The sequence below is a fragment of the Gallus gallus genome, chromosome 9, assembly GCF_016699485.2.
Source record: "Gallus gallus isolate bGalGal1 chromosome 9, bGalGal1.mat.broiler.GRCg7b, whole genome shotgun sequence".
Classification (NCBI taxonomy): domain Eukaryota; kingdom Metazoa; phylum Chordata; class Aves; order Galliformes; family Phasianidae; genus Gallus; species Gallus gallus.
Genome location: NC_052540.1, coordinates 15,394,502 through 15,408,326, shown reverse-complemented (window position 1 = coordinate 15,408,326; position 13,825 = coordinate 15,394,502). Strand labels below are relative to the sequence as shown.

Here is a 13,825-nt window from a genome sequence, read left to right as displayed (position 1 = left end):
ACAACCTTCTGAGATGGAAGATCTGTTTTTCTCTTGGGAAGACCCAATTTAAAAGACATTGAATTGTTGAAAATCCAGGAAGGTTGTCCTAGATCTTAGGTATATGCACTTCTAATGATGCATAGGGAAGCATCAGCTTCTTGCTTTAATTCTGTGTGCTGTGGTAGCCAGCATAGAAGTTTGGAGCTGTGCTGTCTCCTCTGCCCTGCTGTCTTTATGGAAGAAGACTGAGTCTGTCTTCCCGGTAGCTGAAGAGAGCAGTGTGCTACCAGTCTTGTGTGGTATGGAAGAAGGATCTGAATATAAAACTCAAATCCTCTCTCCAAAATCTCCCTTAAGCAGGAGTAGGACATTCTGTGCTGTGGCTCTGACACAGCAGCAGCCACTGTCAGCTTAGTAGCATTGCAGTGACTAAGCCTGTGCCTTCCTAAGCCTGCTATCAGGACCCAAGGGATTGGAAGAGTTCCTCTGTAATTTAGAGGACTTATGCATGTCTCAATTTTCAAACCACACATAAACTCAGATCCCTTTTAGCGGTCTCCCTGACCTTGAACTGCCTGCAATTGAAAATGAATGACAGAGGTGGACAAGAAATTGATTCAATTCCAAAACTGGAGGAAAAAAAATCATGAAAATGCCATGTCAAAGGACAGGCTTTATTCGCATGGAAATGAGCTGGCTGTTTCACTGGATGCAAATCCTTCTTAACTCTGAATTTCCATAGCAACTGGACTCAGCCTATTGGTGTCTGCTTTTCTGGAGGAAATATAAAGCACCTGCATCAAGTACTCTGAGAAGCAGGCTGACAAGGTAAGTGTCATGTTGTCTTAAAACATTCTAAAACTTGTTATCTAGATAGACCCATGTTTCTGCCTTCAGGAATAGTTTAATGCAGCAGGATTGCCAAGAGGCAACAGAGAAAATGGCTGCTTTTCTCCCAGAAGGCTTTGGGTCAATAGGGCATCACACTGCCAGCTGTACAATGACTGCCATGTACATTTGACTGCCTGCTGCCATCGTTGCAGCCAGGGCAAGGGAAGCATGTCAGATGTTTTACAGACCAACATAACTTTTAGAAACAAAGAGAACAACACGATAAATACAGATCTACGTTTAGCTAGCTCACTGTTCCAGGTAGCATTCACGCTGTTCCAGAAAGCAGCATGTGCTATAATTTAACTATGTTTATGCAGTTCTGTGATTGCTGTTGCCTAAAGAAAGTAGGGAGGGTGAAGTCACAGGGATGAGATCCTCTCTGTTCCTCAAACAGAGGCCCATTTTCCCCAGCAGGGCCCTGTCCATGTCTGTGCCGTTGCAGCTGTGAGCTGCAGACAAGGGGGGCCCTTATTCTTACCGCCTGCCGTTGTGTTGCTGCCTGAAGGGACAAAGCTCAGCTGTGGGAAGCCTTTGTCGATGACATTCTTACAGCCCTGTGTGTGCAGCGGGAGCGTTTCTGGGTCAGCCCATCCCCAGGCAGCGCTGCCCGTGGGGCTGAGAGCCTTGTGCTCATGTCTGACAGAAACGAACCACAGCAGCGTGCCCTGCGGCTCTCCAGCCGGCCTCTGTGCCCTCAGGTAGGCTGGTGTCAGCAGTGGACCGGTACAACGCTGCTTTTTGGTGAACGCTGCACCCCCGCGCTGGCTCAGCAGTCTGTTTACGTGTCTTTTTTGGGTCACACAAGGATGGAAAGCCCGAACGTGACTAAGGGCAGCAGGGCGGGCCTGCCCCGTGCCCTGAGGTAACGGACTGCGGGACAGCACAGCCCTCCCGAACCTCTTCCCGCCGCGCTCACCTCAGCGCCGCGGGGCGCACTGGGAACCGCCCTATCCCTGAGGGGCAGGCGGCCGCGGATTGGCGCAGACGGCATCACGTGCCCACTTTCCGCCTTCTCATTGGTCTCCGCCTCAATCCGTTATCTCTGGGCTGAGAGGAGAGGGTGGAGAGAGGCGGAGGTGTCCGGCGTTGCCTCGGGAACGGCCGCTCCGGGCATGGCGGCGGGGCCTGCCCTGCGGTGAGGGGGGCGGGGAGGGCCGCGCTGAGGCGGGGGGCTGCGCGGGGAGAGGCTGTGGGGAGTGGGCAGCGCTGGGGTGAGGGGCGGCCGTGGGGGCTGTGCGAGGAGGCTGTGCGGGGGAGCTGAGGCCTCCTCTTGTTTCCTGTCAGATCGGAGAGCCCTGGGAGTGGCAGCCGGCGCTGAAAGAAAGCGGCGATGGCGTGGCTCGCGGAGCTCGGTAGGAACAGTGAGAGAGCCTTTCCCTTCCTGGGCACTAACACTTGTGCTTCTTCGTGGTTTCTCGGTTACAACACTCGTTTGCGTTCTAGGGTGATGCTTGGAAACAGAGTCTTGGGAATAGCCGGCAGAGCCGCTTGGGATTGCATTGAAAATGCTGGGAGAGAAAAAGCAGCTGCCGGTGAGGAGAGAGCTGTACACAGACCCTGCGTTCCCCGCCAGCGACACCTCCATATTTTTTGATTCCTGCACCCCACTCGCCCAGTTCAGGGGTGAGATATCGTGGTTGAGACCTCAGGTGAGTTCTGAGGTACAAAAGCCTGTGCTTGTAGCAGGAATGCCACGGTAGCAGTAGAATTTGGGGTATTCTGTTCTCCCTCCTCTTACAATAGCTGTTTACAAGGGTGGATAGTGATAGGACAAGGGGGACTGGTTTTAAACTCAGACAGGGGAAGTTTAGGTTCAATATTAGGAGGAAGTTTTTCACACAGAGGGTGGTGATGCACTGAACAGGTTGCCCAAGGAGGCTGTGGATGTCCCATCCCTGGAGGCATTCAAGGCCAGGCTGGATGTGGCTCTGGGCAGCCTGGTTTGGTGGTTGGCGACCCTGTACATAGCAAAGGAGTTGCAACTAGATGATCATTGTGGTCCTTTTCAACCCAGGCCATTCTATAATTCTATTAAATATATTTCCTTATACAAATTATGCACGTATCAAGTTAAATGTCCACGTCATTCTCATTTTTTCAATGTATTGTATAATTGTCTTGAAGGCAGCCAGGTTGTAGTGTTTGTATTGATTCCTTTGTTGTTGCTGAAGAAAAATTGTGCAGCATCTGTTGTGACAGGACAAGGAGAAATGGTTTGAAACTAGAAGAGGGGGCATTTACGTTGGGAATAAGAAAAGAATTGTTTATGATAAGGGTGATGAGGCACTGGCACAGATTGCACGGAGGTGGTGGTGCTCCATCCCTGCAGAAACCCAAGGTCAGGCTGGATGGGGCTCTGAGCATCTGATGGAGCTGTAGGTGTCCCTGTTCAGTGCAGGAGGTTGGACCAGATGGCCTTTAAAGATCCTATCCAGCACAAATGGTTCTGAGTGTGGAAAAGAATAAGGGTATAAAGACATAATGAAGTGAAAAAGTACGCGTCCTTTAGTTGTGTTGCTTTCTTGCCCTACACCCGGGGTGGTTGTAGAACAGAGATGGAGCTATTGTTATCAGATACAATTAACAAACAAAAGATTTCACAGAGCCTAGTGAGCAGCTTTGTTTTGTACCCAGATTACTACTGAGGGTTGATTGGTTAATTCCCAGTGCTTGCAGGTGAGAGAAGAACCATTTTAAAAGCTCACTTTCAGATCAGATTGAGTAGTTTGAGACTCTACATTTGTAGTAATCTCTTTCACTAGAAAGCAATCCATACTTATTTGCCCTAGAAAAGGTTTTTCTATCAGATGAGTTTGGAGATTCTTGGAAATTGGAGTGTGCAGTGCAAAGTGAATGGCATCTGTTCTATCACAGTTGGTCATATATCTTGCAAGGAACTGGTGAGTTCATGTGCCCTCCAGTTCTCCAAATCATAGACTTAGACTGTCATGCAAGGTTCAACTTCAGTTTCCCTTCTGTTAATTGCAGGACATTTGCTCTACTCCTCGGTTATTTTCAAACAGTCTGCAGGATGTGCAGGTGAAGCAAGGAATCTTGGGAGACTGTTGGTTCCTGTGTGCCTGTGTAGCTTTACAGAAGAGTAAATACCTGCTGAATAAGGTATGGAGACCTTGCTTCATATTCCAGAATTTTTTTTCCTGACTTATATTTGTATATTGCTTTTTTTTAATCCCAAGCCTTTATGTGAATATCACTTTTGTTATGCTTAGTTTTACTGCATTGTGTCTTTTTGCATTTATTACAAGGGGTTGATATTCAGCTCAGTTTAAGCTAGTTTTCTTTATTGAAATAATAACCATTCATTATTTGTCTTGATTTGAGCTTGTTGTCCTCTAGGTGTTCCCTCCAGGTCAGCCCAGCTGGGCAGATGAGTTGTATCAAGGCCGTTTCACCTGTCACGTCTGGCAGTTTGGGCACTGGGTGGAAGTAACCATTGACGATCGTTTGCCTTGCCTCGGTGGTAAACTCTGCTTTTCCCAGTGTCAGACAGAAGATTTGTTTTGGCTTCCACTATTGGAAAAAGCCTATGCTAAGTATGTGAGCACTGTTATTGAGGGAAATGAAGGGAGGTAGAATACTCATCTGTGTCTTACCTTCTGCTTGCTTAGACATCTGACTTGGCATAGTCATAGTTTTGGGCATAGATCCCTATGCAATTTGATATAAAGGAGAATGGTTGCCAGTTTTTCCTATACACGGGGAAATGTACACAATGTACTGACATCAAACGTACAGAATAACCTGGAGGGAAGATGGTGTGACTGCCAGCAGAGGGCAGAAAAAGCCTTTAAGTATGAAGTGGTTTCTTCACACCTTGTGCAGAGTGAACAAAATTAAAAAAAAAAATTAATTCCTCCTCCTCTAGAAGGAGGAACAAATGTTAATATGCAGTAAGCAATTATTATATTGTGAAAGCTGATGTGCAAATAAGGTACAAACATCAAGGCTGGAACAGTTTCTATACAGGAAGGAATGAATTGTAAACCATCAGACATCTCATTGTTTGATGGGTTTGTTACATGTTCTTTAGATGGTTTACTCTGTAAAGTAAATTGTGTGTCTTCTCTTGCTTACTTGGGGATGGGCAGGATAGGAAGGACACAGGAAGTTTGTTTCCTTAGTTCTGCTGTTTGTAGAAACATTTTCTGTGTGTGTGTTTTCCCATAGAGTGCACGGATCTTATGAGCAGCTGTGGGCAGGACAGGTGGCAGATGCATTGGTGGATCTGACTGGAGGCATTGCTGAAAGATGGGCCTTGAAAGACCCTGCAAGAAACACGGGGAAAGAGAAGTCTGGCATGGTTCTGAAGAAAGAAGTGTTTAGGAGACTAATGGTTTTGAAAGAGCAATGTGTGATAAGCTGCTCAGTTCTCAATTCCAGGCAAGGTAACAGTAGAGTTAAGCATTTAAAACAAGCAGTGATTTGATGTTGCTCTGAGCACAAGGCAGCCAGCCATTGCATACTGCTGACTGTCATATTGTGTGAGCCTGTGTGGTGTGATTTTATGTAACCTTGGATAGAGAAGGGTTTAAAGATGTTGTTAGGTTCAGGATGGAGGGTTTTTTTGCGAGGTGCTTTTTATGTTGAATGTGTGGGAAGTTGTTACGGTTCATTCTCAAAGCAAATAACAGAAAAATCACTCAAAGCCCCCTCCAAAAATAGTTAGAAAAAATCACTGAGGATTTGTAGATACTTGAGATCAGCAGGTGAGTAAATATGCTTTAAAGTTTTCATTTGTTTTATTTCTATATAGTTGCAATTTTTTTAAATGCTGCTTTAATACTGATCCAATAAACAATTGTTTTGTTTTGCTCTCTTTCACAGAATGATTTAAAGTCTGTCTTTGTGCAGTGATGGTCTGGATTCTTTTATATACGTTCTAATCCTGGGTTGTTATTATTATTTCTCCTATCCAGGTGCAAGTGAGCTAGGAGAATTTCATGCCTTTATAGTGACAGACATGTTGAATCTTTCTGAAGTGTCAGGCAAGGAAATCATCCTGCTACGAATACGAAATCCGTGGGGAAGGCGGTGCTGGAGAGGTCCCTGGTGTGAGGGGTGAGTAGGTTTGTTCTGCTTGTCTGCTTTTTCTATTTATGCAGGTTAACACAAATAGGGGAAACTAGAATTGATGCCAAGTAGAAATAAAGAGAGATGTTTTAAAGGAAATGCAGTATTATAGTTAGTAATTCAGATGGCAAAATAGCTTGCAAATAGTAAGAAAGTAAGGACAGGCCCTCAGAGCTTATCTTGAGAAGCATTAAAATATTTAGACTGCTGTTTGTTTGTTTGTTTTTCAAGTTTTCTTTGAAATGTTATGTTTTGTACTTTTGATGACCCATCTCACTGACCAGCAGATTGTATCCAGGAAGCATTCTTGGCAAGTCTTCAACACTAAAATGAAGAAACCTCCTTCTATTATCCTGCTATGCAAATCTGCTACAAGGGACAAAAGATTGTTATGGAACTTCTATTGTGTGATGAACCATGTTTTAACTCTTCTGTGTAGTGGTGAAGGATGGAGTCAGCTGGATCCAGTGGTTGCCTCTGAACTCCTCTCACAGATCCAAGAGGGAGAATTCTGGGTTGATGAAGAGGAATTTTTCAGAGAATTTGATGAGATTACTGTGGGCTTTCCAGTGAATGAGGAAGGACAACTGCAGAGCCTCTATACAGGTGTGGTATGAAAAAAACATCTTTCTTGTATGGATAATACTAAATCAGTGGGAAAGAGTGATTTGAATTGTAAATAGCTGCAAGTAGAGCGTAATTTCTCTTTGTCAGTCTTTCCCTCTCTTCTATACCTGTAGGCCTTTTCAGTCTCTACTGCTGGGAAGAATAGAGGGGTGAGAGGAAAGTGAAGATCTTTAGAAAGGCCTTTGATACTCTGAGCTCTAGTTTCTTGCTGGAGTAGTATTCGTTCAGAGATGAGTGTTCTCTAGGTGGCTGTTGCTCTTCAGAGCTTTGAGATTCTTTTTTCTTAGTAAGATACAAACATCAGATTTCTGAAACCAATTTTTTGTTACTTGTAAAAATCCTGTCAGTCTGCCATTACCAGTCATGACATTCATTTTCATTTTTCTCAAAATCTTGTTCATGAGTGTCTACTGAGAGAAAGCATCAGGGCTACCACACCATGTTTTCTTGGGTTGGGAAATCTCTGCCATATATTTGTTGGATAAAATAAATGACCTCTGGTGTCTGAAGTTTGCACCGTGTTTTTCTCATTTCATTAGAGAAAGTGCTGTATCACTCTCAAAATCTTTTTGGATCCTGGGTGAGAGGCCAGTCTGCAGGTGGCTGCCGTAACAACAGCAGCTTCCCTACCAACCCTAAGTTCTGGCTGAGAGTCTGTGAGAAGAGCGAGGTGTGCATTGCTCTGCTGCAGAAACACAGAAAATACAGTGCTGACTGGGCTGGAAGAATTAAAAATCTGACCCGCTTAGTAGAGGAAAATCTGTCTTTGGCTGAAGGCATACAGGGGAAGAAATATCAGGCTGTGGGATTGCATGTCTGGAAGGTAATTTGGAAGTGACGTTTTTCTCTTGCAAGTAGAAGTTTTAAGGCATTATTGAAACATCTGACTAAAATAACTCGTTTCTTACAACAGTGATATAATTCCACTGTTTAAACATTTTCCATCTCTGATTTATGTCCTGAATATGTCACAGAGTTACTGTCCGTACAGCCTAGGTGTGAACTAGCATTTGATTCTACTCTGTGAGTGCCATATACTGGAACTTCTGGGATTGTTCCAAGCTAGTGAGTGGCATTTCAGGCTGATCACTTAATGGCTATTCCAAATTTTCCTTCTGAATATTAACACTTTCTGTTCCTCTTTGATAATCAGCTTGCCTGCTGATACTCTCTTCCTTGTTTCATTTTGTAAATGTAGGTGTGTTTAAATAAACAGTACTTGATTACTTTTATTAGAAACTGCTCATTTTTCCTAAACCACCACGCATCATTATGCATCTGTTCTAGGTGGAGAAGAAACGATTTAACCTTCCAAAGACCCTCTCTGCTCCTCCAGTTGTAGGTACCGTCTGCCATTCCTATGACAGAGAAGTGCATGTATGCTGCGACCTTTCTCCTGGGTACTACCTTGTTGTTCCCAGCACTTTCCTGAAAGATGCTGTAGGGCATTTCTTGCTTCGTGTATTTTCTACAGGAAGAATCTCTCTCAGGTATGTTTAAAAAGAAGCAGAAAACTTCTTCAGCTTGTGGGCACAAACAGATACATGAAGATACATTTGCGAAGTATGAAAATGTTCAAAGGGTTTCTGAACAGTTTTGCAGAATAGCAAATTATAGCATAGTTTTCTCTTTGTGTTTATGGAGGCAGTGTTCCATCTCCTTGGTTTTTTTTTTTTTTGGTTGAAGCAGCTGTTACCTCTTATGTGTTATGACTAAGCATTTAAGGTAACACATGTCAGAAGTAATGAGATGAGTAGTGTCCTGATCTCTGTTAGTGTTGGGAAAAATGCAGGTGTACCATAGAAGTTATCTTACTACAGTGGATGATGGAAAAGAGCCATACGTTATCATGTGTTGTGGAAGAAATGTTGGCACACATGCTAACGGATTGCCAGGCATAGGATGCTTTTGAGAGTGAGCACCAGGGTTTCAAATGCAAATGCAGAGTTTGTAGTGGACTCAGGTGACATCATACTTGTAGCTCATCTTTGTGAGGACAGGTGTGAAAAATAGCACTGACATTAGTGCTGTCTGCCTTGGTTGAATGAAGGATTGTGTCTTAAGTTAAAGCATTCAACCCAGATAGTACTGTGGAGCTGCTTTAATTGTAAATGCCTCAAGAACGTTACCAGCATTTTGAGAAAATACTTTTGTAAGCATCACTCCATGTTGTATCCTATTTGATCTTGCCTCATAGCTTGTGATAGAAAGTAATTCTTTTATAATGAACTTGAAAAAGCTTTTTTTTCTGTATAACAATGCTTGCTGATCCAGTGTGAGACATCAGCAATGTCAGTCCAGTAGCTTCAGATCACTTACGTATTTTTTCCTTAACTGTAGCAGATACAGGGATATCTCAACACTTTGAAGTCAGTTACTCATGAGCAAATCTGCCTTGGTGACCACACACCTAAAATAAATGCATATGAAGACATGATGATTGAGTTGCTGCATGGTGTCAGCAAAGTTGTGTCTTCCAATAAACCTGAAAAAATATGGGCACGTCTGATAGCTTGTGCTTGATAAGCATGGAGGCAACATGTACCACTGACAATGTGTTTAAAAGTTGTTCATGGTTTTTTTGATACTTTGATAGTGCATTAACAGCTCTTATGCTCTTGGACAGAAGCTGGCAAGTCACACTATAAAGTCAGATCATGTACTCTGCAGAATTTGGAGGCAAGATGTCATCAAGTGTTAGGCTGAATAAAGGTCTGCAAAACAATGAGACTAATTTTGCTGCTTGGGTCTAAGATGTGGGCTTGTGTTGACAATATATTTTTCTGAACGTACAGCATCTGTGGAGCACTTCAGGGCAAATTTTATCCTCTCATCTACTGCTGTTATGTGTAACACTGCTAAGTCTGAAACAGGCGTCAGCCTGGATAGGTGTCTGAAATGACAATCGTAGAATATCAGAGCTCTGTTATGTGTTCTTAACTGAATGGAGGTTTGGGAATAACTTCAAATATACCATCTGTCCTTATGCTGAAATATCGTTCTGAATGCTGTGGGACTGGTGTTGATAGTAAATTACAAGTGATGGTGGGCTAGGATTGAAATAGGTGTTAATGTTGCAGTGATCAGGTCAGCAGGTGAATGGTATTTTCTGACTGAAGATTGGGGGATGTACAAATAATGCAGGGTATGCTTTGGACTGTGTTCCTGTAAGTTTATGTAAGATTTATTTGTGCAAGCTGGCTTTCTAGCTTTGTGAAATCATATGTGTTCTGTTGCATTTTGTTTTATTTTCTTTCTTGTGTTTGACAGTGAGATAAAACCACCACCCCCAGATGCTGCTCTTACTGAAGAACTCCCAGTAGGTGAATGGGAAACACTGCAGCTGGAAGGATGCTGGAAAAATGGGCAAAGTGCTGGAGGCAGCAGGAACTTCCCCTCCTTCCATATGAATCCCTGCTTTCCCCTCTCCATTCCTGCAGGACCAGGAAAAAGCAGTGTGAAAATCACCCTCCGTCAGCACTGCCAAGACAGCAAGTGTCGTCCAATAGGTTTTCATATCTTCCAGGTAAGACTCGTTTGCCAGGTGTAGGCTTAGTAGAGCATGAACTCAGAGTGAGTCAGTGACACAAGGCTTTTACAGACATTGACAAATATGAAAAATTAGTGTGTGAAACAGATCAAGTGTGCTCTTTTATTTGTTTCTCCATCAAAGGTTGTCACTCAGCTGGCTTTATTTTCAGAAGATGTTTCCTCTGTAGTTCTGTACACAAGAGCGAGCATTTGGAGCAGAATGCATACAGAACACATCTTACTGTGGTGCATCTGGCACAGGTATACCTGTGTTGAAAAGATAAGCATGTTTTTTGTTCTCTTACTTTGCAGGTACCTAACAGCAGTTGGAAGCCAAATACTTCCTCTTTTCTGCACTTGGAGCCACTGGTGAGCTGTGTACCTCACTGCTACTCACAGGAAGTAAGCAGGCTGTGCAGGCTTCCTGCTGGAAGTTATGTAATTATACCATCTACGTACTTGCCCAACACAGAAGGCAGTTTTACAGTGATCATAGCAACCAAAATAGACAGGTAAAAATCCGCTGCTTTCTATTTGGATCTACGGTATTTTTTAGTATGCGTATTACAGGATGTTCAGAAATAGTAACTATAGTTACTGTCACTTCTGGTAGAAGAATCTTCATTTTTCCCTTTTCAAGTCTTTGTAGCAAGCACTCCTTATCATCTTCGACTATGTTGGAAGAATGACGGTAGTAGCAGTGTGGTTAATCTTCTTGCATCAGTTGCTGAACAACAGATGTCTAGGTCCAGAGAAGATAGTGCTGACATGACTCGTTGTCACCTATATGCAGTTACTTGGATTTATGCTGAAAGCTTAATAAGCTTTTTAACAAACAATGTTTGTTTGTGTTTGAGAAGCTGCAGTGAGTTCTTACGCCTCACTGAGTGATAGCAGGTCTTACTCAAAGTTTGTAGGTTTGATAAGATTGTGTTAAGATTCCATATGGATAAGGATATGGAACCATGCCTAGTATAACAGTTGATGTTTGCAAGATCCCTCAGTGCTTTGTGCAGAAGTGTAAATGTACTTTTGGTTTTCAACAGGAAGCGCATTCACAGCAGAGAGACGCTTGGACAAGTATTGCAAGAAGTAAGTGATACAGTTTTAATTTGTCCTAATGGTGACACAGAGACATAATGAAAGTTTATGTATTAGATAATAATTTGAGAGTCATGCATCAGTGGACTGGACTTTGAATGTTCTTATTTACTTGCTGCAAACTGATAATCAAATCAAGCAGTTGATCTTCTGTTTGTTTCTCTACCAGCAGAGTAGCAGTAGTTACCAACTAAGAACGTTTCTTTCCATTCTGCTCAGATATGTGGAAGTTTACCTATGACTGTTTTATAAAGCCATTATTTACTCCTTGAAGGCCTTCCCCACTGTGTGTCTGTGAAAAATAGGGCTGTCAGTGATGAGTAACTGGTTGCATTTGACCTTTGCATTTGCTTTCAGAAGTGTAAACACTTGTAATGCATTTTGACATAATTGGTTTCTTGGTGTTACCATAGATCTACTAGATTTAATTAAATATTGTAATCTTCTTCCACTTGGTTGGCTTCAATAGTAATACCAATACCTTGGATGCCCAATTTAGAAATTCTAATGATAGCATATTATTGAAAAAGCTAGAGAAAATACAGCAAAAAGAAGAGAAGGGGCAACCCAGAGATTACCTTGCCCCACAGTAGTTTAATTTCTTACTGGTTTCCTCACAGCCTGCATGTCCTTTCATAATTCTTCTTGGCACACAGACTGCTCTATTAAGAGCTAATACCACATATTTAACATTTTGATGACTGTATTTTGCTTAATTAGGTATGTGTATATTATTCTTGAAGGGGGGTGGATGCGAGTGCTGAGTTCCTACTGCACACAGAGTTTTAACTGAGTGGAAAGAAGAACTTCGAGTGTGTTTTTTTTTTTAAAAAAAACTTTATCTGATGTATTTGGATCAGAGTATGCTGTGGACAGTACTCTGCTTATTACTTGGGATCACAACCATCTAGATACTCGTCTGTTTCTCTGTGAAACTTTGACTAAAAAGAAGTCTTAGGAAAAATTCCTGGCTTGCTGGTCTTCTTGATCTAGGTCATGCTGACCAGTGGTTACATTTTGTCCTTAAAACCACGCAAACAGTATGGATTTTGGGTGCTTCACTGCAGTGGGTAAAGATCAGCATGTACATTCCTCTTGGCGATTGCTAAGTTAATATCTAGGAGGTGAAGTATGTGCTGAAGCTCTTCTTTACTGCTCTTTTGGGAAAACAAGATTGCAAGGCCATTGTTACAGAGGAGATATACTTCAAGATGTATTTCTTGGATATTCCATGAAAAGAAGGGACTTAGGAGAAGAGTGCTGCCCAACATCAAAGGAACTAAGAGTTTAGATTCTTTTGGGCTTCAAAACATGAAAAAATTGGAAATGAGTGGCAGTTGTAGTTTCCTTAGCAGTGGCAGAAGTTAATGTGTGAATCCAATACCCTCCAAGAGGTTTTTCTAAAGCCTGGATTTTTAAATCACTTGGTTTTTTTCAGAGCTGTAACCTCTGACAGATGTGGCAGTCTGCCTTAGAACTTGGGCTCTTGATTTATGTGGTGTATCAGAACAGAGCTGAATGTTGGTGTATTTTTTGTGTTTGTGTGATTTCTAATTACTGATGTTACAGGATTTACAAGTTCTTAGTTTATTAAGATGTTTCATAGACAGAACTAGCTCTTAGTCCTGGTTTTTACATCTTTGTTTTCTGTTTTACTTCAATTCCTTATGAATTTCTTTTTCTCATTAAATAACTTTTTTTTTTTTTTCTGCCCTGATCATTTTCTTGTAGGTTTCATTTACAACTGTGATGAAAAAGTGATGTGGAACTCTCATGCTGACATTTTGAGAATCATGAGAAAGCTGAGGAACGCTTCAGTTCTTGCTGGTTTTGGTTTAGAGTGGGATAAAGAGAAGAAATTTATAGCCCAGTTGTTTTTCCACTGATAACAACTGTCAGGTCTACAGCAACTTTTCTGTAAAAAATACCTCCTTTATCGTGTACACTGTAAACATATGTTCTTCCCACGTGTTTTAGAACCAGCATTGTACAAAGGATCTTCATGGTGTACCTCAGTCCCTCACGAATACAGGTGGGGGATATGTGCATGTTTTCATTCAAGATGCATTTTTAGAAGAAAACCAGGAAATTCAGGTGCATAAGGGAATAATATTTGGGGGGAAAAAAAATCAATCAGGAGACCAAAGGGTGAACACAGCGGAAATAAACTGGAGTCTTTTTCTCACGTAGGACATACCTCAAAAATCATTAGAATAAACTGGAATAGAGCAAGTCCAAGCTTATATCCTATACTGCCAGTCATACTGCTGAGCACTTTACTGTGGGCCCTTGGCTGCACTGTGCAAGTGGTAGGGTGAAAAGTGATTTTTTTTTTGGTGAGTTTTCCTTTAATGAATCCCACAAAAGATGGAGATAAGACTTGAAAACTTTTATGAACTGCCACATCTGACTGCTTTCATAAATCTGTGAGAATGTGTTTTATGCCAGGTACCCCCCGCCCTCACTGTAAGAAATCTGAAGGTTGAGAGATTTTTTTTTTTCAAGGAGGAATTTTTTAGATGTTATATTTTCCTCAGTTGAAATGGAGTTATGTTCAAAAGTTTTCAAATGTCTTTTATTAAAAAGGTCGAAACTGTGT

General features: G+C 42.1%; 1 protein-coding gene across 3 annotated transcripts; it reads left to right on the top strand.

The window, feature by feature from the left end:
- Positions 1-1,920: 1,920 nt before the first annotated feature.
- CAPN10 (calpain 10) lies at positions 1,921-13,824 on the top strand. Of its 3 annotated transcripts, none has more exons than XM_046898843.1 (14): positions 1,921-2,011; positions 2,161-2,228; positions 2,320-2,525; positions 3,865-3,996; positions 4,234-4,430; positions 5,065-5,282; positions 5,814-5,955; positions 6,407-6,573; positions 7,134-7,417; positions 7,912-8,084; positions 9,865-10,120; positions 10,438-10,637; positions 11,172-11,217; positions 12,958-13,824. In XM_046898843.1, the coding sequence occupies exons 3-14, from the start codon at positions 2,382-2,384 to the stop codon at positions 12,985-12,987; spliced, it is 1,989 nt and encodes a 662-aa protein (XP_046754799.1). In that variant the 5' UTR covers positions 1,921-2,011; positions 2,161-2,228; positions 2,320-2,381; the 3' UTR covers positions 12,988-13,824. The 3 variants fall into 3 exon arrangements, with proteins under 3 accessions (XP_046754799.1, XP_015147055.2, XP_040561629.1); XM_015291569.4 differs by having other exon boundaries at positions 7,882-8,084; XM_040705695.2 differs by lacking the exon at positions 7,134-7,417 and having other exon boundaries at positions 7,931-8,084.
- The last annotated feature ends 1 nt before the right edge of the window (position 13,825 follows it).

Bases quoted from the DNA above. Each gene is read 5' to 3' on its own strand.
- CAPN10 (XM_015291569.4), top strand. From the start codon at position 2,382: ATGCTGGGAGAGAAAAAGCAGCTGCCGGTGAGGAGAGAGCTGTACACA. The intron at 5,956-6,406 runs GTGAGTAGGTTT...TCTTCTGTGTAG, and splicing joins AGAGGTCCCTGGTGTGAGGG to TGGTGAAGGATGGAGTCAGC. The intron at 7,418-7,881 runs GTAATTTGGAAG...CATCTGTTCTAG, and splicing joins TGGGATTGCATGTCTGGAAG to GTGGAGAAGAAACGATTTAA.